This window comes from Uloborus diversus, chromosome 8, assembly GCF_026930045.1.
Source record: "Uloborus diversus isolate 005 chromosome 8, Udiv.v.3.1, whole genome shotgun sequence".
Taxonomy (NCBI): domain Eukaryota; kingdom Metazoa; phylum Arthropoda; class Arachnida; order Araneae; family Uloboridae; genus Uloborus; species Uloborus diversus.
The window spans coordinates 15,277,467-15,304,224 of record NC_072738.1 but is presented as its reverse complement, the minus strand read 5'-3'; the positions used below and the strand labels follow the sequence as shown (position 1 = coordinate 15,304,224).

The 26,758-nt window shown below is 31.9% G+C and overlaps 1 protein-coding gene across 1 annotated transcript in view; it reads right to left on the bottom strand.

Moving 5' to 3' along the window:
- Positions 1 to 26,758, bottom strand: part of LOC129227940 (uncharacterized) — a 94,997-nt gene that overhangs the window by 33,610 nt on the left and 34,629 nt on the right. The window contains exons 14-26 of the mRNA XM_054862563.1: positions 26,215 to 26,397; positions 23,393 to 23,524; positions 23,094 to 23,276; positions 22,884 to 23,015; positions 22,062 to 22,247; positions 20,896 to 21,036; positions 17,723 to 17,905; positions 14,707 to 14,844; positions 13,408 to 13,590; positions 6,485 to 6,616; positions 5,753 to 5,935; positions 3,778 to 3,918; positions 1,475 to 1,666 (exon numbers count right to left, since the gene is read on the bottom strand). Coding sequence (XP_054718538.1) covers positions 1,475 to 1,666; positions 3,778 to 3,918; positions 5,753 to 5,935; positions 6,485 to 6,616; positions 13,408 to 13,590; positions 14,707 to 14,844; positions 17,723 to 17,905; positions 20,896 to 21,036; positions 22,062 to 22,247; positions 22,884 to 23,015; positions 23,094 to 23,276; positions 23,393 to 23,524; positions 26,215 to 26,397 — 2,109 coding nt within the window. The remainder of the gene's footprint in view (positions 1 to 1,474; positions 1,667 to 3,777; positions 3,919 to 5,752; positions 5,936 to 6,484; positions 6,617 to 13,407; positions 13,591 to 14,706; positions 14,845 to 17,722; positions 17,906 to 20,895; positions 21,037 to 22,061; positions 22,248 to 22,883; positions 23,016 to 23,093; positions 23,277 to 23,392; positions 23,525 to 26,214; positions 26,398 to 26,758) is intronic.

Below are 26,758 nucleotides of genomic sequence, written 5' to 3'. Positions count from 1 at the left end.
AGAGGAACTCTAAGAAATATATATCAAAAGAACCTACCTCTAACATTATCGAAGATCGTCTAAAATTGTGCTTTTTGAAAGTTCAGTTTCGAATAATTACCAGAGAATAATCACTGAACCCATTCTTTCCCTTAACATTACCCGAGACTTCTACAATCTTGTCTTTATAACTTAAACTTTGCAAGTTTTTCCAAACTTATTATCCTCATAACGTTGCCAAAGATGGTCAATAATTGCTTTTTTGAAACTTCAACTCTGAAAAGTTTCTGGAAAGGAGATTTGAACCCTATTCCTTTTCCTGTCTACAAAAGGAGCCTACACTTGCATTTTAGGACTTCAATTCCGAAAAATTGCTGATGCATGGTATCTCAAGGGACGGCTGATCGCCCCTTCCTTGTATCTCTCCTTGAACAAGATTCAATACTTTAAAAGTACAGGGTGGCTAAACAATCGGAGTTAAATTAAGACAACTGCAAGCTCCCAAATTTTTTTAAAACTATAATCAATAATGCATAAGCGTATGTAGTACATGAAACAAAACCATCAAGCACTAGAAACATGAAAGTGGTGCCCAGAAACAGGCTCTGGGCACAGCTATGCTGGTTCTAGTCAATTTATCAATCCCCAGTGAAGATAGCCCTTGTTTTCTACTGTTTTTTTCTGGAATGCTGTTCCAAGGGCCAACAAGTCTGCTGAAGTAGTAATTTCTATTCATTTTCATATTAATTTTCTACATTTCGATGGCCACCAAAGATTACAACTCAGCTTTTGGTTTGAAAACTATCTAATATCAAAACTAGTTTTGAGGACAGTTCAATAAATATATTTATCTTTCAAATGGCACCAAACAACATTTCAAGGTAATATTACGTTAAAATAAAGAACTAATAGGAGATTCAGTGTTTGCAACCATTGGAAGATGGCAGGGGGGGGGATCTATTTTTCAATGTTACAAGACAAGTAGCAAATTTGATCAAGATAGTTCAATTGGTAGAAAAATACACGTCAAAGCGATTAAAGAGAGTCACATTTCCTTGTAGCAGTGAATATAGATAGATTAACATTTTCACATTTAACACAAGTTAAAAGAAAAAAAAAATTTTTAATATAAAATCCCGATTTCCTTAAGATTTAAAACCAAAAATTTTCCCTATAAGCTTGCATGATTTAAATTTTATTAAAACTCTGATTACTATTGTTTTAAATTCTATGATTTATTTCAATTTATCCAAAATCCTCTTAATTTTTTCAGATGTGCAACTTTTGTAGACATTTAACAAATCGTTGTATGTAGACTTCTAGATAGCTTACACTGCTCCATTTAAATCTATTAGAGCAAATCTAAACCACAAACATTTAAATAGAAACATAACTGCAAATGAAATAAAATGAAACAACATTTTAATACACCCAATAAATTATTTTATATGATGTCTTTAAAAGAAAATTTAGAAAAAAAAATCATAATACAAACCAGCATATATTATAGGCTCAGCTTCAGGACCTCTGAAAAACAGTATTGCAGGAAAGGCAAAAACTCCATACTTTTTCGCAAAACTACTGTCATCAATTTTTACAATATGAATTCCTTCTGCTTCTGCTTCAGAATCAACCTTCTCCAATTCATCCAGGACTTTGGCACATGTTTTGCAACCAACTTTTGAATCTAAATTTTTTTTTAAAGATATTAATTATTTTTAATTGCAAGTGAAAGCAAACTTTACACATCATCAACTAATATTTTTTTTAACTGCTACTAAAATAGAGCATTCTTTAAACATTTCATTTAATCAAAAATGTTTTCTTTAAATAATTTTATTGCAATAATTCTTTTAAAAAACACCTTCAGGGTTCATCATACACTTGTGGTGAAAAAAAAAAATCCCTGACTTTTCCAGGTTGTTTTTTAGAAAATTCCAGGTTACTCGCTTCATGCAAAATTAAGTTTAAATAACAATACAGTGAAGCACCATTTATACATTTCTCTTTTATACGTTTTTATCAATTACACATTTTTTAAATTGGTCCCTGTAGAGTCTAATACACATTAACGAATGCCTACATTTTTTCATTTGTACACTTTTTTCATAGAGTCACTTCAAAAACGTATAAACGGTGCTTCACTGTATTTTCAAAATAATTAAAAATTTTTAAAGTCTAACCTTAGAAAACTACAATTAAGACAAAAGAGTCAGTTTTTAGCACATAGGCGTCTAAATCAATTAGAATTAAAAAAATCTTGTAATTTACTGTCAAAATTTAATTTTTTTTAAAAAAACATTTTGTTCAAAATTGTCTTCATTTGTTTACAACTTGTTGAAAACCAAGTACTTTCAACTTATTTTAGTGTTTCTTCAATGCCATGTGTTATGCACATTAGCGTTTTGTTGTAAAGTCTGTTTTAATTAATTTACGTCTACATAAATTTTGCAAACAACCAAATATGGCGACTATGTGAAAAATTTAAGATAATAAGAAGATTTTTAAATTTGTAGCTTAAAAGTAGTTATAAATAATTGAAAATCCTTAGAAAACTACAATTAAGACAAAAGAGTCAGTTTTTAGCACATAGGCGCCTAAATCAATTAGAATTAAAAAAATGATTTGGAGATAAAATTTTATATTTTTCCAGAAAATAATTACAAATTATCTGAAAAAAAACTCACATTTTACGTTGTTATCAATAGTTCGCATTGCAATAAACCTCCAATGCCATTTTCAGAAACCTTGGCACTTAAAAAGTCTTGTACTGTCATCTTGGGAATGATCAAATATGGCGGCTAAGCCAAAAATTAAGAAATAATTTTTTGAATTTGTAGCATGAAAACAATTTTAAAATAATAAATCTTCATGAAACTACCATTCAGTTGAAACTTTTTAGCACACTTGCCTCCAAGGCAATGAGGATAATATTAAGTTTTATGAACAAAAGTTTTCATTTCTCAAGAAAATTACAAATTAAAAAAAACACACACACAATTTACAGCACATTTTGCGTTATTTTAGTTAGTTGCAGTTAAAGAAAACATCCAATTCTGCTTTGTTTTTGGAAACTTAAGATATTTCAGCATCATGTCTACCTCCATCTTGTGAATGACCAAAAACGGCGACTATGTTTCACAAGTAGCTAAAAAGAATTTCCGATTTAAAAAAAAAAAAAACGATTTTCCTCGATAGATCTTCCCATACTCAAGCTTGTGCTTCCGAAGCAGTAATTTGTCTTTGCCCCTGTTGAGTTTGCGCACAACTCCTGTTCACCCGAGGAATTTTTTCTTGGGAACTATTGAGGGACAAAAATGGCGACTACGAAAGTTTTTTTTTTTTTTTTTTTGGGTCGCCACTTTTTTTATTGCCAGCACCATTTTGCCTCAAAATTTTTACAATTTTTTTCAGGAAACATCGAGGAAAACAAAGATTGGATCTCATGACACAAAATTCCCTGGGGAAAAATTAGAAAAAATAAATTTGAGGGGCAAAATTGGAAAATTCCCCGACTTTTCCCCGACATTTTTAACTACGTCATTTTCCCTGAAAATTCCAGGTTTTCCCGGAGCATACGAAACCTGACCTTTCACTTAACACTCCTAGAGGCAGGTTCACACCCACCAAATGATAAAATCCACAGGCTAGCTCAAGTATACTTGGGTTTGCCGCCAGGAGGGTTAATTAAATAAATAGATAAATAAGTACAAATAAAAAGGTAACGAAATAACAATAACAAATTATGATTAAAACAATTTAAATAGCATAATACTCATCATTTAAAAATAAACTAACAGAAAAAAACTGCAACATAGTCAAATCTGTGTAAAATCCTCTCAAACATCCTTTTGTTAACTTTCTCAATAATGTCGCTAACTGCCATATTTTCAGGACTAGTCAGCCATTCCAAAACTTCCTCTTCATCTTTCAGTTTTCCTAGAAAGAACAAATGAAAAGAATCATGAGTTTAAAATTAAAGAAAAATGTCTAACTAGTATATATATATATAAACCAGACACTCAGATAAATCTCAACTATCCAAGAAGTTCCCAAAATGGTTTCAGTTTGTTTGTTGTTTGCTATCCAACATGGAGGCACTTTGCCACCACCAAGTCAATGCCATGACATCATTGTGCTTGACACAGAATGACAATAACTGGATTAACCATCAACATCAAGAGATGGTGTCAACAGTCATCTCCAACTCTACAATTTGGTACAGAGCTGAATAATGGTGAAACTTTTCCTAGTCTTTTATATCCATGCTAGATTTTTTTTTTCTTTTTTTTTTTTTTTTTTTTTTTTGTAGTAAATGCACCATCCTTTGCACACATTCAACAATGTTAAATTTAACAAGTTATGGGATGACGTACGTGAAAATTTACAAACAGCCCATATGGGTAAACATTCAATTTTGGAAAAAACAGAAGAAAATAATTTTGCTGAAAACAAATAAATAAAATAAAAATATAAGAAATAATAAAATAAAATAATAAAAGAATTAAAACGAAAAAAAAAATCTATTTCTCTCTTCTTACTGCTTGTAAAATGCTTAATGCCTTTATTAAAAAAAAAAAAAGGGTGTAGCTAATAGTATTAAAACTAAAAAAAAATATTCAATTTGAAAATGTTTGTGGCCAGTTAAAAAAGAATTAAGTTTGGTAATTTTCTTTTTTACTGCTGTAAACGAACAAGTTTTTTAAGTCTTGACTCCAATTACCTAAAGAACAGTAAAATGACCACCCACATGACTAGCGGGTCCACAGATTAAACAAGCATGTACCCACATGTACTTGGTGCTAAAGAAAAAGCTTTTTTGCCTCTCCACTTTTAAAAGTTCAAAATCAACAGTCAACCAAAAAATGATAAAATTGATTGACTCGTGTATTTAAAAGAAAGCACTTAATAAGTGTGTTTTATATTTTGTCATGCTATTATTTCATAACAAGTAAAATTGAGCTTTAACTTGGAAGAGAGGACTATATTGTGGCCATCTGTCTTGATTTTTGAGGTTATGTCCCGAATTTTTTAGAGGTCATTCAACCAATAATAATGTTAAACTTCAACTGCCCAATTTAAGGTACCTACCTAACCTACCCTTCCGCAACTCCTTTGACTCTTCACAAGAACCAAAACCTTGAGATGATGTCAAAAGATTTTAGCTCCAACTTACCTTTAACTCCTCAGTGCATTAAAATCTTACAGTAATTCTCTTTCATCAAATGAATCTTTCATCAGTCTTGTCAGTCTGTAAGGCTCTTTCATCATTTGTGTCATCATCTGCTTTAGCTGTCAGTTAACACTGCTTGCTGAATCGATATACGAGGTCTCAAAAGGAGTTGCTTGAATTCATTATTTTTCTTTTAAGAAAAAGGTCTGATCTTTGAAGACCTAGATGCCTTCAATGTATAAAGTTTATGCACTAATTAATAAGAGGAGCTAGTATGTTTTCTATCAACATTCAAGATTTTATTATTACTCACTAGATTTTATTTCAATATAATAAATAACTAATCTTATTTCATAAAGCTGAAAAAGTTGCCCAGCTAATATGACACGATTGTATTAAAGTATTGACAATTCACGACTCCAACTAGAATGCAAAAAGGTTTTTACACTAGCAAACCTAATCTGGCAGAATCCTAAAGCTTTGATTAGGATTTGTGTAACCATCACACTGCTGCCAGGTTAGGTTTCCCCCAACCCCCCTTTAGTAATTCCTCTCTCCATTTATTTTATAACTGATTTTAAATACACTTAAGTAAATTACCTGGATACTTAATTGCATTTCCATTTCTGAAAAACACAAGGCCGGGTGGATTTTTAACACCATGCTTTTTAGCCATTACTTTATCTGTCATTTTTACAAGATGCACATCATATTCACTGCAATCATCATCAATTTTTTCTAAATGGACTGCAACGTTCTCACTTTCTTTGTCATTTTCAAGGTCTGAAATGCAAATTAAACACAACATATAAGTGGAATTCCAACCTATTCCTAAAATTCGATTAGAAATAAAAATAAACCTGCACTATAAAGAAACTGTTATTTAATTTGTTAATCTTTGTCTATTTTTTAAGTGAAAAAAAAATTTAATTTATAATTATATTTCTAAAATTTTCTAACTGTTTTATTATATTTTTTAAAAACAAAAGTTATTAAAGAGATTGCTGATTTTGTGACCAAAAAATTCAAACACCAAAAAATGTTTACCAAGTCCTCTGCACCTTTAAACCCAATAGATAGAAATGAACAAGTAAGCTATAATTAAAATAAATGACAAAAGTGATACATTACACAAAGCACTTTCAAATTAATATTGGAATCTAAGTACTTTCAATTTAAGTGAAGTATAAATTCAAAGTGACAACATTTTTTTCTTCTTGAACAATTTGCAAATGCACAAAGCCGTGTTTGGATGTGCAATGTCTACTACTTTTATCACTAATTAAAATTATAATTGTTTAAACTCACTTAAATAGCTTGATTTCAACTTACAAAAATATACTGCAAGGAACTCATGGTCTTCAATGAGTTTGAATAACATTTCTCTGTTGATATTTTCAATGGTATCTTCATTTTTCTCTTTCATTAACCATTCCAGCACCTGGTTTTCATTCATCAAATCTCCTAGAAAAAATTAAAGTACAAACAAATTAAATTAAATCAATCAAGGAAGTTTTTTTTTTTTTAATTTAACCCCTTGAGGTGAAAAAGCTCATTTATTTATGAGTAAACTTGTGAAAAAGTGTCAGAAAATCTTGAAATCTGCTAAAGAACTTCTATAGGGCTAATTTTACTAAGATCAGAATCAGGGGTTCCCATCTAGGGGGAGGGGTCATGACTCAGACTGTGCCATTGAAATTTTTTTTTTTTGGGGGGGGTTGTTTCATGGGATATTTTTTTTGAAGGGATCTCCAATTTTGGTGGGGGCAGGGGGGGCTTCGTGATTTGAGAAGGGTTGCTCTTGGGGGCAGGGACGGCAAATAAGGGGGTCAAGAGGGGCGGTCGCACCCCCAAATTATGTAAGTCGGAAATCAATGTTCATTAAAAAAAATCTCACTGGTTCTCAATAACTATTTTATGAAACTCGACACATTCCCAGACTAGAAAAAGTGTTTTTCTTTATTTGGATGATGACTTAGAAATTCATGAAGTATTTTCTGGCCTTTTTAGAACATAGAAAGCTGATAGAGAAGAAGACATTTCCTCATATAGGCTAAATATTTCATACTTGTGTGCCCAGTGTAACGATGGTATGTCCAATATGAGAGGCTCATGCAAAGTGGTGTGGCTGCAAGGTTTTCACAAGAAAATTCCTTAATATTTTATTCACTTTCACGCTTATTTTTTAAGTGTATATTTGTTTAATGAAAGTTCATCGCTTTCTTCTGGTAGAAACACGTTTCAGCTGCTCAATGCATTATATGCTTTCATAGAAACTTCTTAAAAATGCATGTAATTATTGTATTAAAAAAAACTTATCAACAAATACCTTTTATGAGGCTCTATAGTTATGCAATCTTGGAGTGACACAAGATGGCTTCAAGAGTTAAAACCATAAAAACATTTCTTGATAACTTCAAAGCAGTGATTTGACGAATGGAAGAATTATTGCAAAACGATTCTTTCAATGGTAAAAAGCTCATGCCCTTTAGCATGTATGACTTCGTTTGAATTTTTATTCAATTTGTATTGAGGAAAGTTTTTGAAAAATGCTTTACTCTATTAAAACATCTTCAATCCGCTACAGTTAATTTTTGGACGATATATAGTTCAATCTACAATTGAAACTGAAAATAGATTTTACATTAGATGTATATTTCAATCAAGCGTGAAACTTTTCAAAAAAAAATTTCCTCCAAGTCAATTTTTAAAACGTGCAAAAAAAAAAAAAAGTTTCGAGTGAAATTAACACAAGATTTTATGATAATTATTTTTCTGTATGGTTAGCTCTATATTATCTGGATTGGATTTTGAAAACGAAAAATGAAATGTTTTAATTATGAGTAAGATGTTTAGCATGAGGCAAAAAAAAAAATTACAAGCATATACCGACAAGACCGGTTATCACATTCAGAGACTGCAATTTCGTCCTTGTTACGGACTCATCAGTCTGGGAATAGTGAATAATAGAGCTGGAGGCGGATGACATCTCATTGAAGCTGAGAGCGTCGATGAGACTAGATTATTCAATGATGAAAAATTATGCCCTCACAATTTTTGAAGTTGCCTGGGTGATTTTGAAGAGCAAGATATAAAAAGAGTTTTCCAACATAACTTTGTTACTTGAATTATTTTTTAACTATTCCAATCAACTCAGCTAGTAGAGAAATAATTGTTTTTATGTCTCAGGAGGTTAGGGAATTATTTTCGAAGCACAATGGGCAAAAAATTCAAACGAAACCATACACAGGGTTCATACTCTATTTGGATAAAAAAATTCCATGACTTTTCCAAGACTTTTTCATGACTTCAATGAAAATTTTCATGACCTCGTTACACGAAGAGAGCAGCACTATTTAATCTCAAACTTGGTAATATTTGGAAATGAGCATTAGCAAAACGGGTTTGTTACGATTTCGCGCGACGGTTTCGGCGCTGATCGTTTCGGCACTGGCCGTTTCAGCGCCAGATTTTTGCATTTTGAACTTTGTGAATTTTAGAAATTTTAGTTCAAATAAAAAAAAAGATTTCTGAAAGAAGTATGTGAATTTGGCGCTCTAGAAGCTAGTCAAAATTAATTTTTAAAATTACAGTGGGGGGGGGGGAGGGAGCATATGTGATCCACGTATGTTTTACAGCAATAATATAAGGAAAATATCTTGAAAAATTAGCAAATGATGCCAGTACAGGTCCTACCTCTTTGTCAATTTTTATTTATTTATTTATTTATTTATTTATTTTTTTTTTATCAATGCTGAACTGTTTTGTGTTTCTTCACAACTTAAATCTTTATAGAGAGCAGGGTTACGGGTGATTTTCTCAGCACGTTAACTTTTTCCAATGACAAATATAAAAATTCATCTTATTATTAGTTGACAGTTTTTAATTTTTTTACATAAAAGATATTTAAGCAAGTGCACAAATTAATGATCAGCAGCGAAAAAAAAATCAATTTAAATTTAATGAGTTTTATATTTAAATGTCATAGAAAAATTTCAATGCTGTCTCCTAACTTATCTACTTCGAAAAATTATGAAGATGTTTTTAAACTTATATTTTATCAACTAATAATAAAAAAGAAAACAAAATACATCTTTAAAAATATTACTGCATAAAACTTTTTACAAAACTTAAAAACAAAAGATACCTTGAATTTTGAAGCAATCTTTGGCATGTTTGTAAGCAGACAATTTCGATTTTTGAACAGCTCGTACTGAAATGGGTCGCGCCGAAATGGGTTTCGCGCCGAATAGTCCCATTTTGAGCAAAACGTCTATATGAATGCCACAGCCTCATTGAAGCACTTACTCGTTATGGAAAAAATATAAGTGCACTCTTAAAAACTAAACTATTCTTATTTGTCTTCATCATATAAATTTAAGTAAAGTAAAAATGCAGTGAAGCAAATATGATGATGCTTAAATGTCTGATATTTTTTTAGAAACAGGCAGAATGATATTGGATGGGACAAAGGTTGAATGAGTCATTACTAAGTTTCAATAAATTTGCTTCAAAAGTTACCTTTTAGTGTCAACAGTGCCTTTAAGCATCCACGTAACTTGACAGTATTTGGTTCTTTAAAGTAAAGCCACATAGTTTAGTTCTTTACGTTTCCAAACCAGATCTTTTTTGAAAAAAACATTCAGTAATGAATCAATCTTCTGATTCAAAATTATATTTGTTTTGTTTACAAATTTGCATATTTTCAAATGCATATAAATTAATAGGTACAGAAATTCCAAAACACGTTTAATTCCCGACATTGAACGTAGCAATGGGTCGCATGGATTAGTTTTGCGTGCCGTATGTTGGGCTCTTGTGTTTTAGAGCATTAGAATTCCTCTTTTTCTGTAATCTATCGCCTGACTTAAGATCTTTATTTTCTAAAACATTCAACAAATTAAGATAAACTCTGATAAATTTAATAATAAAGTTCTTACGAGTGATGGAGTCGAACTCACATGCAATTGAATTGCTTTTTTTTGAGTGGGCGTGGCAAAACTAAGAGCGTGAAACTTTGCTACTACAGAATATGAAACGTAAGAAGTGTTGAAAATAACAGAAAATTCAAAATAAGTGATGTCCAGGCAGTAAAATCACATCGTAAAAAATGGCAAGCGGCTGCGATAGAAGTGGATGCAATGAGATTCCAAAATTCAGATTTGATTTTTGGATCGTTCAATTTTCCACTTTTAATAGCTTTTATGTGCTGTACTGTTAAATCACTCAAGATTTCTAATGCTCCTTTCGTTACTGTTCCTTTCTCTTTGCCCAGGACATTTTTCCATGACTTGAAATAAATTTCCATGACTTTCAATGAAAATTTCAATTTTCCATGACTTTTCCAGGTCTGAAATTCTGTTATTTTTTTTCCATGACTTTCCAGGATTTCCATGACCCGTACGAACCCTGCATACATGCTAAAGGGCATGAGCTTTTTTACAATGTTTTCTATTTAGCTGTACTGGCAAAACAGCACGACACTGGGCACTGATAGATTAGTAACACGATTCCCTGCTCTTCCGAATTCCAAAAATCATGCATTAAAACTTTTCCATAAAGAATAAAAACTTCAGTATCGAGATGTTTTGAATGATAACTTATTAGAAAGTGAATCAAAATTTTAATTGTTTCTAAACACTAATTTTTATTCACATTAAACCGATTTTATGACAACTTCCTGTTAGCTAATGTGAGTTTGGGACCGCATTGTGGTAACACATATTTAAGAAACTCAACCCCCCAAATGAAATGCCTCCCCTGCTTGGGGGGTTGGGCACTCCCTGTCAGAATTACCTAGAGTTAGAGGAATGGTGTAAAAAGAATTGTGAAATTTTAATATTTCCTATTTAATCTCATAGTTTAAAGACATTACAAAGATCTTAGACTTCAGTTTAGATATTTTTAACTATGTATAGTAAGAGATCTGAAAATCCCAACATTTTTACAGGCCTTATCGAGCATGATGGACTAGAAAATACATGTTTGAGCAAAACTTTCGCATGCACAAACATTTTATTAAATTGCATAATAGAAACACGCCAAAATATACAAATATCTACCACTAATATATTAATCAAGAAGCTAATTAAATTTGCTTGAAGTAAAAATAAATGACACTGTACGCACCTTATGTGTCAACTCGGGAATCTCAAATCAACGCTTTAATGGTGGCCGAATGTTATAAACACAAAATGAACATAAGTAGCCAGTAGAAAATGTATGAAGTGTTGTATGCATTCATCATAGCATGCAAATAAAAAATGCTTTCCCTCTCCCCGCAGGATAACATATAAGCTATTCATATACGAGCAAGTAAGAGCAAAAATTACTTGTTTGATAAAAACTTTTAAATGCCCCAGGCATGTTGGGGAATATAACTATTAAATCCTGATTAGCATCACTAGCATAGCTACAGAGGGTGGTTAAATTATTATACTCAAAAACTTTTCTGTGTTTTTATTGTTTTAATTGTTCTTACGTAGTTTTATTATTTGAACACATTTTAAAGTTTATTTAAAAGTTTAAATTTTATTCTGGCAACACTCTTTACCTTTTATTATTATTGAGCAATCACGATTGCTTATTGTTCTCACTTAACTGTTTTGATGTGCTATCATTTTATTCCCCCCCCCCCCCCGCCTCCCTCTGCAGCACCACCGTCGACCGGCTCCTCACGACGCTGCTCCTAACCGTCTCCAGGTTGCATCCATATGCTACACACATGCGCATACACAACTACACACACATGCACACACAAATACATACACCTACAGACACATACACAAACACATACAGACACCTACACATACACACACAACTACCCACACACTCATCACACTCATGCTTACACACAACTACCCACACACTCATCACACTTATGCCTGCACATAGACACAAACACATATGCCTACACACACATACATTCCCCACCACACACAAACACTCATACACACAACTACCCACACACTCATACCTGCACACAGACACAAACACACATGCCTACACACACATACACATACCCTACACACAAACACACATACCCCCACACACACATAAACACACACGCCTACATACACACATACACACTTGTGATTGCGAAAAACATAATTTGAATACAAGAGGTCAAAATTCAAATTAATTTTTTTTATTATTACTTTAAATGTGACAGACGTCAGTGTCCATTAAAATTTCAAGTTACAAGCTTCTTCTAGTGAGTGTGATGGAGCATATCATCAAAGCATGGCACAGTACACTGAGACTGCAACAAGCAGCCATATCATGTATTGAAAGCATGCCAGGCCACATCCAAACCGTGATAGCAGCAAAAGGTGTAGTTACTAAATATCAAATAATTATTTTTAAAACTGTTTATAGTATCTATCAGAGGGTGCTTTACCAGTCAGTTCCGAAAACTAAAAAATCAATAAACATTCTTACATAAAAATTCCACTAAAGAGAATTGCCTCTAATAATGCCAGTTTATTTTATGCCAGTTTGTGTTGCGTTACTTATTAAAGTAACACAACTCACTCATGTAACAACTAATGTTATATTTTATAGTTGTTAAGTTATTCTAAAATTAAATTGTTTCATTTGCCAACTATTATTTCCCATCAGAAATACTTAATAGGGCTGCATATTTCATTACAGATAAATTATTTATTTCTCACATTACAATTAAATATAAAACATAATCATAGTAGAAAACTCTGTACAAGAAAAGGTTTAGACTTTCATCCCAAGTATAGAATTCTAAACTGAACTATTCCAAACTTCTTGGATTTAATCAACACTAAAAATGGTTATTTCTAATGGTTTCTACAGTTCTTTCAAGTTTAGAATCCAAGGTTCCAAAGTATTCCCAGTTTCTTGGAAATAATTAACTTTTAAAAGTAAAAATTAAGTTCTCAATAACTGATACGAGATAGCAAGAAGCAAAGTGCTGTAAGTGGACTTTTTTGAAGTTTTGAACAAAGCACAAGCGAAATTCAAACACGAGAAACACTGAAAACTGTTTCTTAATCATGCTACATTAGCAGCACTTTTACCATCTGTTGCTCCAACACAGATAAATGTCTTGCCTAGCATTTATAGCCATTATCTTTAAATTTTTAATTTGAACCCTTACATCCCTTTACTTTTAGGTGATTCATACTAGCCACTATACACTGAAACTTTTCAACATTTTATGTAGTAATTCTAAGCAAAATCAATTTAAATTAATGTCTTATATAGGTAAACAATGATCTTACCTGAAAAAATACTTGGAATTTTGTGTTCAAAGTAAACTAAAGTTGGAAATTCTGTTACACCTAACTCTTCTGCAAGTCGAACGTCGTCAGTTTTTACGAAATGTATTCCATGGCGTTTTGCATCCACATCAATTTTTTCAAGCTCACTTATTATAATGTCACACTCAGCACAGCCCTTTTCATCTAAAAAGAAAAACACGAAACATGAATTTAAACTAAACATTTACGCACCAAATATGTAATGAACAGTGAAACTCATTTAAGTGAAGTGCTTTAGTTTTCTTCAAATGCTTTTCTTTAGCTTTTAATTCAGTTTTACACCTAATTATTTCACCTGTTTCAAGTTTTGCCATACATAGATTCAAAAATAAAAATATGTTTGTTAAAAAAATTTTTAAAAGGAAAATGTGTTTATGATAATTTTCACACAAACAATGAAAAAAAAAAAAAATGCTAGAGCATGAAAATAGAAATAAAACTAGTAAATATTTCACAGCCTAAATATTGCAGAACTTTGAAAATACATTGTCCTAAGATAAACTTTAGTTTCGGCATGTTTATTTAATAAAGGGGCTGGATATCTAATGTTATGAAATAATGTTTGTTTCCTGGAAAAAATGTTACTCTCTGGTTGCAATCAAGAATTATTGAAAAAGAAATAAATGGAAGTACACAGATTGTAAAAGAATGCAATAGCATTCAAGGGCAGACATACTTATTATTAGGGTTATTCAAAAAACTAACATTCGGCATAACAATACTTCACGAAACTAACATTTTAAAACAATTTATTAGGACTTGAGAAAATTATTTTCTGTCATAGTAAGAAAAAAAAAACCTTGAGTAGCCTTTGCTTCCCAACATTAAAATATAATATCCTTGTAAGAAAGGGTTTTTTTTTTGTCATTAATAAGGTAACAATTAAAATAAACTAATTAATTACTTAATTTTAAAAGTTTTGACAGTTGGGTTACAAATGAATGGAAATATTTTGAAAAGGATGCAATTTATTAAATGTACATAATAAATGCTGGACAACAAGAGACAAAAAATGAAAGTTTTCAAGGTAAATTGAAACAATATGAGGTGATAATTTTTATGCTTATAACTTTTAAGAAAAACTCTGAGTTGGTGATTGTAGAACGTAAACAAAAGTAGTTAGATTGTGAGCAAATCATAATTGAATTCATTAAAAAGCATCAATTAACAAAACAACAAGGAATTTTAAATCTATATTCCATAATTTGATTCTTATCTTGATATGAAACATTCTTAGCTCATGCTTATTATTCAACTTACAAAAGTAAATGACAATGTGATCTACATCATCAAGCAGAACATCAATCATCTTTTTATCAACAAAGTCGATCATATCGTCTTTCTTTTCTTTATTTTCCACAAGCCACTTCAGCGCTTTTTCTTCATCCATCAAGTCACCTTTTAAAATAAAGCAATTATTTGAATTTTTCGAACAAAATGTGCTTGTACGTTTTAAAGTTATATCTTATCACCTTCAACAAACAACAGGTTCATCACATTTATCTAAGTTCCAAAAATCATAAAAATTCAAAAAATAGCAAAGTCAAAAAGGGTTTAAAATAAAACTCATAATTTCATTTTTTAAAATAACCTAAGCTAAATTTATATAATAAAATCAAAAAACAATAATCAAGGTGTAATAAAGTTAAATGATATACAACTGAAGCAGTGAAGAAGCAAAGGGAAGTAAGTGGGCTGAATAAAGTTTTGAGTAAAACATGTTCAAAGTTCATATTCTAGGTAGGCTTTTATTGATTTTTTTTCCTAAATCATGCTGTATAGCAGCACCTACCAGGGCTACTAGTATCATATCTTGCCCCAACACAGAGGAGAGTTTTCTCATTACTTGTAATGGCTATCTCCATTTTTTCAATTTGGCACTTACATCCCTTTGCTTCTCACTGTCTCAATTATACCATTACTTAACACAATTTAAGCTCACTATCACAACCACATAATTATAAACAGCCTAAGAGCCAAGGCTTTCCACACCAGTCACCTCTAGCCTCCCCTATTTGTAGCTTTGCTCCTCCAATTCTTTGACCTAAGGGCAAGACAATCCTCTTCCACAACATCTACTTGGCGCAGCTTTGGTCTTCTATGTCTTCTAGTATAATATGGTTTGGCCACGAAATTTTCATTAGAAAGCTGCTATTACCCAGGGACATTAGTGGTGACTCCATGGCACTTCAGGGGGCTCTGCTCCCCCCCCCCATAATGTGTGTGTGGGTGTGTTTTTTTAGAGAAGTAGCCAGTGGTTTACTTGAGGAGGAGTTTCTTTTTACTAAATACGATGAGTGTCAGTGGTAATTGCGAAGTTCTAAAGAATTTGTTCTTCAAAAATTGGTTTTATATTTATAGCTGCAAGCAATATATGTTCACTGCACAGATTCTTGAAAACGCCATGTCACATACTGCTGGTTCATGTAAATGACACACATCACTAAATATAAAAAAAGGCATTTTAAACATACAAAAACTTGAAGATTTTCTGAGGGAAGGCCTCCAGACCCCCTTTTCTTGTGGAGGACTCCATACCTTCTTGACCCCCCATTAACGTTCGACCCTCTCAATAATTTTTGCAAGTCGGTGCCTCTGCCCAGACAGATAATGTGGCCACCTGATTTTGACAGCGAATCTTAACACTGCAAACATCAGGTTGCTTAACTAATTTGTACAGTTCATAATTGCACTTTTTACCGAGTTATTTTCCTGAATTTCTCCAAAGATAGTTCTCTGTGCTCAAAGATGAGGTATCTCTTCCCTTTTCCAGGGTCCAAGTCTCAGAGGCTTAAATTAATGAGAGCCTTGTAAAGTGATAGTTTTGTCTTCCAGGTTAAAAAATCTGAACTTACATACTTTAAACCATAAAGGCTTTATTAGCTGCAGCAATAAGTCTCTTATTTTCAGGAAGAATATTGTTGTTCTGATTAAATAATGATCCTAGGTAAATGAAATCTGTGATCGTCTCACGTCTGTTGTTCTAAAAAAAGTAGTAGCTATATCACATGTGCACAAAATAGTATACAGTGGAACCCCGATTGAACATCTCCCGCGTTTAATGTTTTCCCACACTTTTGTTTCTTTCTTTCTTTTCTCATTGGTCCCGCGTTATATTTCCCCATATATTACGTTTCTCCTATACACGGTTCTCTCACCTTAAATGCCTTTACACAAATAATGCCAATTTGATTTTGCTCATTTTCTATGAAAAATTATAATTTCTTTTGAATTTATAGAAATTTAATTAAAAGAATCCTCAATAACTTCTTTTCATTCAGAACACTAAAACATGCATGGTAAAAAGGATTTAATGCAATAGATCCATTGCATTTCATATCCTTAGCCTGAGAAAATGTAATACAAACAGGTTTCCTCACTGTTTCATGAATTGTGGGTTACTATTAGCATTGGTGTGGGATTCAGATCAAGAGGTAATATAATGAATATTGTTCGTTTTTCGGAAATTGATTCCGATTTCCAAGAATGCACAGAATGGTGATGCAACTCTTATCACCTCACTCAGTTCCGCAAATACCAGACTTAGTCAAGTCATCAGATAGCGAAAGTGAAGATGAGGAATTCAAATTCAGAACTGAACTTTCACTTGATGCTACTCTCCAAAGCTCTTAAGCTCCGTTTAATCCAATATGATACATACAAACAACACTTACAATGTCTCTAAATAGTTCAAAAGTCTCTTTCTGATACTAAAACAAGAAATATGAAGCAAGCAAAATTTATTGAAAATTTTAAACTCAGATAATTTTATTTATGAAATACTGTATTACAGTACAGGGCGATACACACCTGGGAACACATCCACATACATAAACAAACCTTTAAAAAAAGGTGCTGCCAATCAGGGCCGGATTTGGAGGTGTGGAGGCCCCAGGGCAATGAAGCAGTGGAGGTCCCTAATCAGGGTTCGAAAAGATTATCATATTTTCGAAAATATCTGATACTTTGATATGTATCCGAATATATTTTGATATATATATATATATGTGTATATATCCGATATTTTCGACCCGAGAAAGTTGGGATATTTTGTAAAAATTTTACTGTGGGGGCCCCTTTGTTGTGGAGGCCCTGGGGTAGTAGCCCTACCTGCCCTACCCTAAATTCGGCCCTGCTGCCAATAATAATAAATAAAATTGTGTTGCCAAACATAATAAGGATAATAATTAAATAAAAGAGTGACAACAAAATTTACAACAGAATTTATAACTTTAAAACTTTTTTGAGTGTTAAAAAACAACACAGAAAAGTTTACCTTCATAAAATTGAGGGAACCTCTTTCTAAAGAAAACTAATGTTGGAAAGGACACAATGCTGTACTCTTCAGTAATTTCAGGGTCAGAAATTTTGACAAAATCAATATCAAATGTCTCAGCATCATCATCAATATTTTCTAATTCAGCCAGAACTTTGTCACATTCAGGATTACCTTCTTTATCTGCAAAAAAGATTTTTAAAAAAAGTAAAAAAAATATACTTGCACATTTTACTTTTCTTTTCATGGTTTAGCTCAGATTAGAAGTAATGTTCAGCAAAATAACTGTTTTATTAATTATCGCTGATAATTTAAATCTTTTATCATGAAAAAACACTGAAAAATATTTTATGGCTAAAAATGGTTATTATGAAAAAAAAAAAGAAGAACAGCAATAGTTGTTAAGTTAAAAGTAAAAACTTGAGGTTAAATTGCTTTGATGTTACAGTTACATTATATTAAATCTTTCATCAAATATTTAGGCTACATGTATAATAGAGAACATGTAAGAAAAAAGTTTAAAATAACTTGGAAAAGTTTTTTTAAGTTAACATAATTCAAATCTGAAATAATGCAAATATACAGAAATTTAGGATAATATACGTAATGTCTCCATAACTATTCCTGATTATTTATTTAAAGCATAGAAACATGAAGATTACAACCCAAATTCAAAATAATAGAATATCAGAACTGTTTGAACAAAACTTGTCCCTGAGTTGGGGAAAAATGAACACCTGCACAAATTAAAAAGACTAAAAGTCGTTATTCATGAATGGGTAAATCAATTTAAACAACTTTTCAGATATTATTTTAACAATTTATGGATCATTTACACATTGGAATAATAGATTTTTTGTATGGTTCAAAAAATTAGAATAATCTATTTATTCAATGTGGATTTTAAAAAGTGGCGAAAATAGTTGCATACCTGTTAATCTATAGTTTGTCACAAGTATGGAGCTTGGCGCTCAGATAATTTTACGCTCTTTTAAAAGCTTTTTATTGCTCAAAAAATGTGGAGTCAAGGTGATAAATAAGAAAAAAATTAAGTTACATATTGTATCATTTCTTAAAGTTAGAAAAAAGGCTATCCAATTCAATTCATATGAACGTTTTACAATCTATGGTATGTAAGATTTTTAAGGAATATAGAAGGATTGACCAACTAAAAAGTAACCAAAGTAAAAGAGGTAGGAAAATTGTAACAAAAGGCAAAGATGAACCCAAATTAAAGTAAATTGTCCAAAATAATCGTTGAAAAATGCTTCTTATGTCCTTAAGTGTTGGACAGAGTGTATAGCTATCTTATCCACGCCAACTACACTTGGACGGTTGCATAAACTGCAGTTTTAATTGCGGATCTACGAAGTAAGACCAAAGAAAAACATGCAGCAGAAATGTGCATGACTCTCCTGGAGCAAAGAGAAGCTCAAACAGGGGCAACAAGGTTCGAAAAGTATTATATTCAGTGATGAATCTTTTTTTGAAATATCCGTGAACAAAAAAAAGATGTTCGGGTTCCACGTTTCAAAAGTAAAGCATTATGAGAAATCTTGTGTAAGACGCTCTCTCCACTTTGACACCTCTTCTTGGTTTGTGAGTGCATGAGGGCTGCTGGAATCGGGAAGTTATATATATCATAAAACAAAGCACTGTGTCACTTTTGCTGTTTATCAATAACACTGACTGATACTTCATCTGAGGCACAGCAGTTACCCATTTAGCGACACATTTTATCTTTCAGCAAGGTTCTACTCCGTGTCACATCTCTAAATCGACTCATGGATTTTAAACAGAAAGAGGAGTTTCGGTATTAAACTGGTCAAGAAACTCTACCAATCTCAATACTATCAAGAATTTGTGGTACCATCAAATCTAAAGAAAGTGTGTCAAGACCTGGTGCCCGCCAACAAATTTGAGCTCTTTGCCACATTTAAGAGGGTATGGAAACACTGTCAGAAATGATTAATGTAAACAGGTGGTAGAATCCGTGTGAGAAAGGATTAAAGCATTGATTCCAGCAAAAAAGTGATGCATTCTAGTATTGATAGTTTCTTTTGAAAGTGTTTTGCCCCTTTTAATTTAAATATTCTAATTTTTTGACTCAATGTAAATCTTCATCACTATAAACTTTTGGATTATTCCGTCTAAGATTAATTTTAATTGAGTATATTTGAAATGAAATGCACACTTTAAGGTCGAAGAAAGGTGGCACATTCATTTAAATGCCTAATTTTCACTTATATTTGGTTAGAATATACTTTTTTCCAAAAAGTGGGAAGCATTCTATTATTTTGAATTTGGATTGTATATGCATACAGAGTAAGTTAGGAGTAAATACACCTTCAAAGGAGGAGAAGCAACAGCAGAAATGTAAGAAAAGCAATTGATAAAAACAATAAAAAATAAAAATTAATAAAGTAACAAGCATATGAAATAAAATATGCAACAGATATTACAAGGTAACATTCCAGAGATGCTTAAGTTACATTTAATAATCGGAGGGGGGAGGGAGGGGAGTTGAAAATCGATTAAAACATAATTTTCTCATCATAAGAAAGAGATTTTTTTATGTTATGTATTTTGTTTAATAATTTCAAGATAATGATAATGCCGATTGAAAATAATTAATTGGAAAAATAAATAAAAGAAAATTTAATAAACAGAGTAGAAAGCAATAAAATAGAAGTTTATTCTTACTCTGCAAATGAAAAAGTAAACATTTTTCTCAAAATTTAAGTAGAGTTCAGTGTTATCAAGAAATACATGCAAGGTAATAAAAATGATTGTTGCTAGTTAAGGAATCTACAAAAATTTAACAATGTATTCAAATTATTGCAAAATCCTCTAAATTGCTGATAACTATGTTACCATAAAGGGTTGAAGGCTCATGAAAAAAGAAAAAAAAAAACCCTAAAATTTTAGTACAACTGCAAATGATATATACACACACAAACAATAACATTTAGAGCTTCATGATGAAACAACTTACTGAATCATAATCGAGAAACATACTGAATCTTTAACTTTGAAATAAACATTATTTGAATTCGAAATTTACCCTTTGGGCAGTTTAGAAATCAAGGTTGTTTTTGTGATATTAAATTACTGAAATAAATTATTAACTGCTTAATGTGTCATAAAATTCTTTAAAAAAATTATATAATTACAGAATAATACGGCAACATAAGGAGAGGTATCAAGTAGCTTGTCCAGCATTCGAGTATTCACTTCTTCAATTTTGTCAGGAATGTCAAGAGCTTCTTCACTAGTAACCCACTTCAGCAATGCATCTTCATCCTTGAGATTACCTGTTTTACAAGAGAAACACACATGAATTTATTCTGATTATTTAAATGGAAATAATATCAACGCTGATAGTAAGTAAGATATTGCATACCAGTGAGAAAAAGTAAAACAACTGGATTTTGGGCAAGACATGAAAATTCGTTGTTAAAATGGATTTACTCTGCCTCAAATTAACTAAGATTTCATCCATTTTTGTTTCAGCAAATTTAAACAAAATCTTGCAGTTTTATTAGGAACTAGTGGTACCCACACAGCTTTGCCTGTAATAGAAAAATTAAAAGGTCTTTTGGTTCGCCTGTATATTTACAAATAATGTATGTTGAATTTTCTGGCCAGTTGGCTTGTACCCATGTTACGGTTCCACGTTATGATAATTTCGTATCTCGCCAATTGGCTTGTGCCCATGTTACGGTTCCACGTCATGATAATTTCGTAAATAATGTATGGTGAATTTTCTCGCCAATTGACTTGTACCCATGTTACAGTTTCACGTTATGATAATGTCGTATCTCGCCAATTGACTTGTGCCCATGTTACGGTTCCACGTTATGATAATTTCGTAATTTACTCATCCATCTTGTGATATTTTTGTTCTTAAAATTGGAATAGAAAAAGAACCACATCGAATTTTCAAAAAATCGCTTCGAGGTGCACACCACCATGCTACAAACTAACTTTGTAACAAATATCATGAAAATCGGCCGAATGGTCAAGGCGCTATGCGCATCACAGAGATCCAGACATCCAGACAGAGAGACTTTCAGCTTTATTATTAGTAAAGAAGATAGACTACATGTAAACAAAGAAATGTGCCACTTGACGATGTCAATCATGTGTTTGGTTTAGACAAAAACAAATTGGTGCCAAGGAGACAGCAAATGCTAATGGTATTAGTTTACTTTTTTTTCCCAAAGAAAATCTACAAAAATGACAAACTTTCTGGCAACCTGTTTGTTTAATTTCAGTCTGTCTCTTCCATGAACGGAGTAAAGATGGAGTTTTCAGAAAAACGAAAGGCAAAAATTACCTTTATAAACAATAGGCACACCATTTCTGAAGAGCACAACAGCTGGAAATTTATTTACTTTAGCTTGTTTTTTCGCAATAGTCAGCTGGTCAGTAGTAACAAACATGATGCCATGGTCATCAGTTTCGTCGTCAATATTTTCAAGTTCAGTCAATATTTTCTCACAGTCTGGACAACCATCAGGAGCTGAAAAGCAAAGAATAAATTCATTTATAAAAGTTACTGCACATAAACTAATTCTACATCATCACAGCAATAGCAATTTAAATGTTTCAGTGGACCTGAACTAGCAAAGTTAAATGTGTGCAAAACTTTACTTTTGTAATACCGATAAACAAGAAAAGAGCATGATTTCCGAAAGACATGAGTCATTTCTCTCAAAATTGAGTTAGCAGTGGGTTTTTATCATAGTTTTTGAAACGAAAGCAATTGGTGCAGAAAAAAATGAGTCACATCACAACTAAACACTTCATTTTGTGGGCAGTTTTTGTTTTGAGCAATGTGAATATAAGTAGTCGAAACAGATCATTTTTGCTCTAACACTTACGAAGTAGCAGCACACTGCACACAAATATACAGCATAAAACATTAGAAAATTAATTTCACTAATGTTAATCAAATATTACTTGATTTCAATAAAAAACATTGCAAAAATTTAACTGGGTGAACCTGTTCCCAGACAACAATGGCACAAAAATTTTAAAATTCAAAAATAAAATTAAACCAATGGAGAGCAGTTATTTTCAAAGAGTGTTGTACCCAAAAGCATGGGGGTTAGACTGAATGTTCAATGATTCCATTACACATAAATTTAGGACTTACCAAAAAATACAAGGACATATTCATATTCTTTAATCATATCTTCAAGAATTTCATCATTCACTTCTTCAATAGTGTCTTCTTCCTTGTTTCTGATGATCCATGCTAAAACTTCTTCTTCTTTCATCAAGTCACCTTTGTGAACAATTTTAAAATTTAGCAACAAAAAAATGTACACCTTCTGTAAATTTAACTCCAAGTAAAAGAAAGTACCTTTATACACGCTAGGAATACGGTCTTCAAAGTACACCAAAATAGGTAATTCGTCAAGAATTCCATATTCTTTAGCAACAGAATCATCTTCAATGCGAACAAAAGGAATGCCATGCCGATCAGTATCATCATCTATGTTTTCTAACTCTCGCAAAATTTGTTCACTTTTAGTTGTATTATCATCTAGAGAAAGCAACAAATTAATGTTTATAAAATATAATCAATAAATACTACTTCTGAGATTTTGAATGCTTTTTATAAAATACCTAATTATAATCAGCTAAATTTGAAATACGTACAAAAAAATACAGATACATATGGATTATTTTCTATCAAGTTCTCAAGTGTATTCTCATTAATGTCTTCAATTTCATCATTAGCAAGTTGATCAATTAACCATTGTAGAACTTCTTCTTCTTTCATCAAATTTCCTATAAAAACAAAATGAGCATGTCAAAACAAAAGAAAATAAGAATAAAATGAAAATAAATGTAATACAATAAAACCTGCAAAGAGAAACACTACTGTAAGTTGATGTAATTTGACCACCTATCCGATTTGACCGCTTTTGTCAGGCACAAGAATAAAAAAATTTGTCCGGTCACCACACTCTACAGAAAAAAAAAATGTGTTAACTATCGAAAACTTTTTTTTTTCATTTTTCCCATTTTTTTTCCTGTGTCTGCGCATGTAGAATTTACTGGTACAAAATCTTGTCAGATAGGTACTGTGCAAAAGGCATTGCAAATTAAGGATTTCAAATTACTTGTTATAACTCAAGAATCTGCTTTTTCCTACTGTTGTCATTTTTCAAATGGATTCATAAAAACAATCCTTGTTTTTTCCCCCTTAAGGAAACAAATTTTATAGCCTGACCCCACATTAGAAAACATAAAACTAAATGTCTTATAAGCAACAATGGCAAGGTTGCCACTCAATTTTGGGAAAAAAATTCCCTGCATGCATACACAGCACAACAAGAGCGAACACTGATGTTTGAAAAACAATATTAATATCTTCATAGTTTGATCATAGAGGAGTAAAAGTAAATAATTAAAAATAATAGGAAATAAAGAATATTTCATAAAAACTAAAATAATAACATGGTGGTTGAATTTATTAAACTTTTTATGTATAAAAAAAGACTTATCTTTACCGTTTATTACTTAAACCTTAAAAAATAAAAAATGCAAAACTTAAGCAGAACAACAAATATTGAATGCTTTTTAAATTTAATTCTCATAAAATTCAAAATGCATGTCAAATAAAACAATAAATAATTTTTACTTTTAAAATAGAAATTTTAATACTTACTTAAACAAAAACAAAAAAATAAATAAATAAATAAAAGTAGAATTACCAATTTTTATTTTATTTATGACTTTTAAAGAAAATAATTATTATTACTTTGTTTTGTAATTTATATATTTTGGCATTGATTTTGCAACTTTAATTTAAAAAAAAAAAAAATCTTGCACTTTCCAGGTTTTTAAGCAAATTTTCAAAATTCCTTGTTTTTTTGTTGATAGTATTTGAATTTCCTGTATTTTCTCTATTTCTTCAGGTTTCCATTATAGCGTGGCAACCCTGACTGGCACCCAAATTAAAATCATAAATATGAAAAAAAGAAAAATATATATTGCTAGGATATATACACTCAATAACAAAAAAATCGATGCACCAAGAAGCAATCATACGATTGCTTTGAAATTCTGCATGCATGAGTGTGTTATGACCAGATATACAAATGATTAAAATTTGGTGTTCAATGAATGAATAGTTTGATTTCCAGCGCATCAAAACTGTGCATCCAGCAGATGTATATAAAGAGCAGTTCTTCAACAGTTGTTAAAACTTTCGGTTTGATTGCGATTCAGATTACCTTTCAACAACTTAAAAATGCTGCATGGTTTGTGCTCATTACAAGCAACTGTCAGAGTTTAAAAGAGGTCATATCATTGCATTGAAAGAGGCCGGTTGGTCAAATTGGAGAATCACTCATCATTTGAGTGATGCAGTGTTTTAAAGATGCTGGCAAGGATGGGTGGAAAACGGCAGTGTTCAGCGTCAGGATGGTAGTGGTCGACCTAGGGTCACAACAGATCGTGATGACAGAGTGATTGTCTGATCAGCTGTCACAGTGCTTTCTTTATCTCTATGAACCATCAGATGTTCAATTTAAACACCTGTGTCCATCATGACCATTTACAGACGGTTGGGACAAGGAAATCTACGCTTGCGCCGACAGTTACGCCACCTACCACAGACGCCTACACACTGCCGAGCCAGATTACAGTGGTGCATGGCTCGATCAGTTTGGAATGGTGCCAACTGGGGATGTATAGCCTTTAGCGACGAATCCCATTTTCAACTGTGTCATGACGATCATGGAAGACATGTTTGGAGACACCCAAGGCAGAGGGGGGATCCTGGTTTTACTTTTGCATGCCACACTGGCCCTCAATTAGGCATTACGGTCTGGGGTGCCATTTACTTTGATAACTGGACCCCTTTGATCGCAATTAGAGGTACACTTACTGCATAGTGGTACGTCGATGACATCCTAAGACCTGTCTTGCTGTCATTCCTTTTGCAGTAACCTTAGATGGTTTTCAGCAAGACAATGCCAGATAACATACGGCACATGTTGCTATGAACTGTCTGCAAGCTTGTCAAACTCTTCCATTGCCTGCCAGAACACCAGATCTCTCTCCCATTGAGCACGTCTGGGATATGATGGGATGGCGATTGCATCTGGCAAGGAATGTTGATAACCTCATTCAACAATTGGAGCAAATTTGGCTGGAAATACCACAGGACATCCTCCGGGAGCTTAATTGGTGTTTGCCACGCCGTGCTTCAGCTTGTATCCAGCTTGGAGGCGGGTCAGTACCTTATTGAACTTGTTACTATAACTTTGACATAAATTATTCAATTGTTCTAAGAATTTAATCATTTACTATTCTGTGCATTGTCTTCCTATCCACCAATTTTCGTCTGAATTGGATCACTCCTTCTTGGTGCGTCGATTTTTTTGTTATAGAGTGTATGTAACCACAATATTAAAAAAAAAAAACATACAAAAAATATAAACATTTAAATTTTATCATAAAAGACTTGCCTTCAAACACAATGGGACTTCCTTCTTTGAAAAACATTAATGCAGGAAGCTTTTTCAAACCATACTTTTGAGCAGCCGAAAAATTGTCATTTTTAACAATCAATATGTCATACTGATCAGCATCATCATCTATCGTTTCCAATTCCTTCAAAACTTTTGCACTCTTTTTTGATTTATGATCATCTGTCAAGAAAGAAAAATACTTAACTTAAATAGAAAAATCACAAACATTAAAAAGCTGAATAAGCAATATCTTCTATTGATATGGTTAACTTAGCTTTTTATTGGGTTTTTGTTTTAACTCATAAGACAAATGAAAAGAAATTACCTTTGAAAAACTCTAAAATAAAAACATTTGACAGACCACGGGGAAGAATGATTGTAGTCCCTGACACAATAATTTTCAATATTACATTTTAAAACTTTGACATCTATTCATTCTTGCACGTTAGCGGCAATCTTTTTCATGCTATAAAGCAGTGACTATGATCTTTCTAGCCATGATATATATAGAATGATATAATATTCCAAAACTATGTGTAAA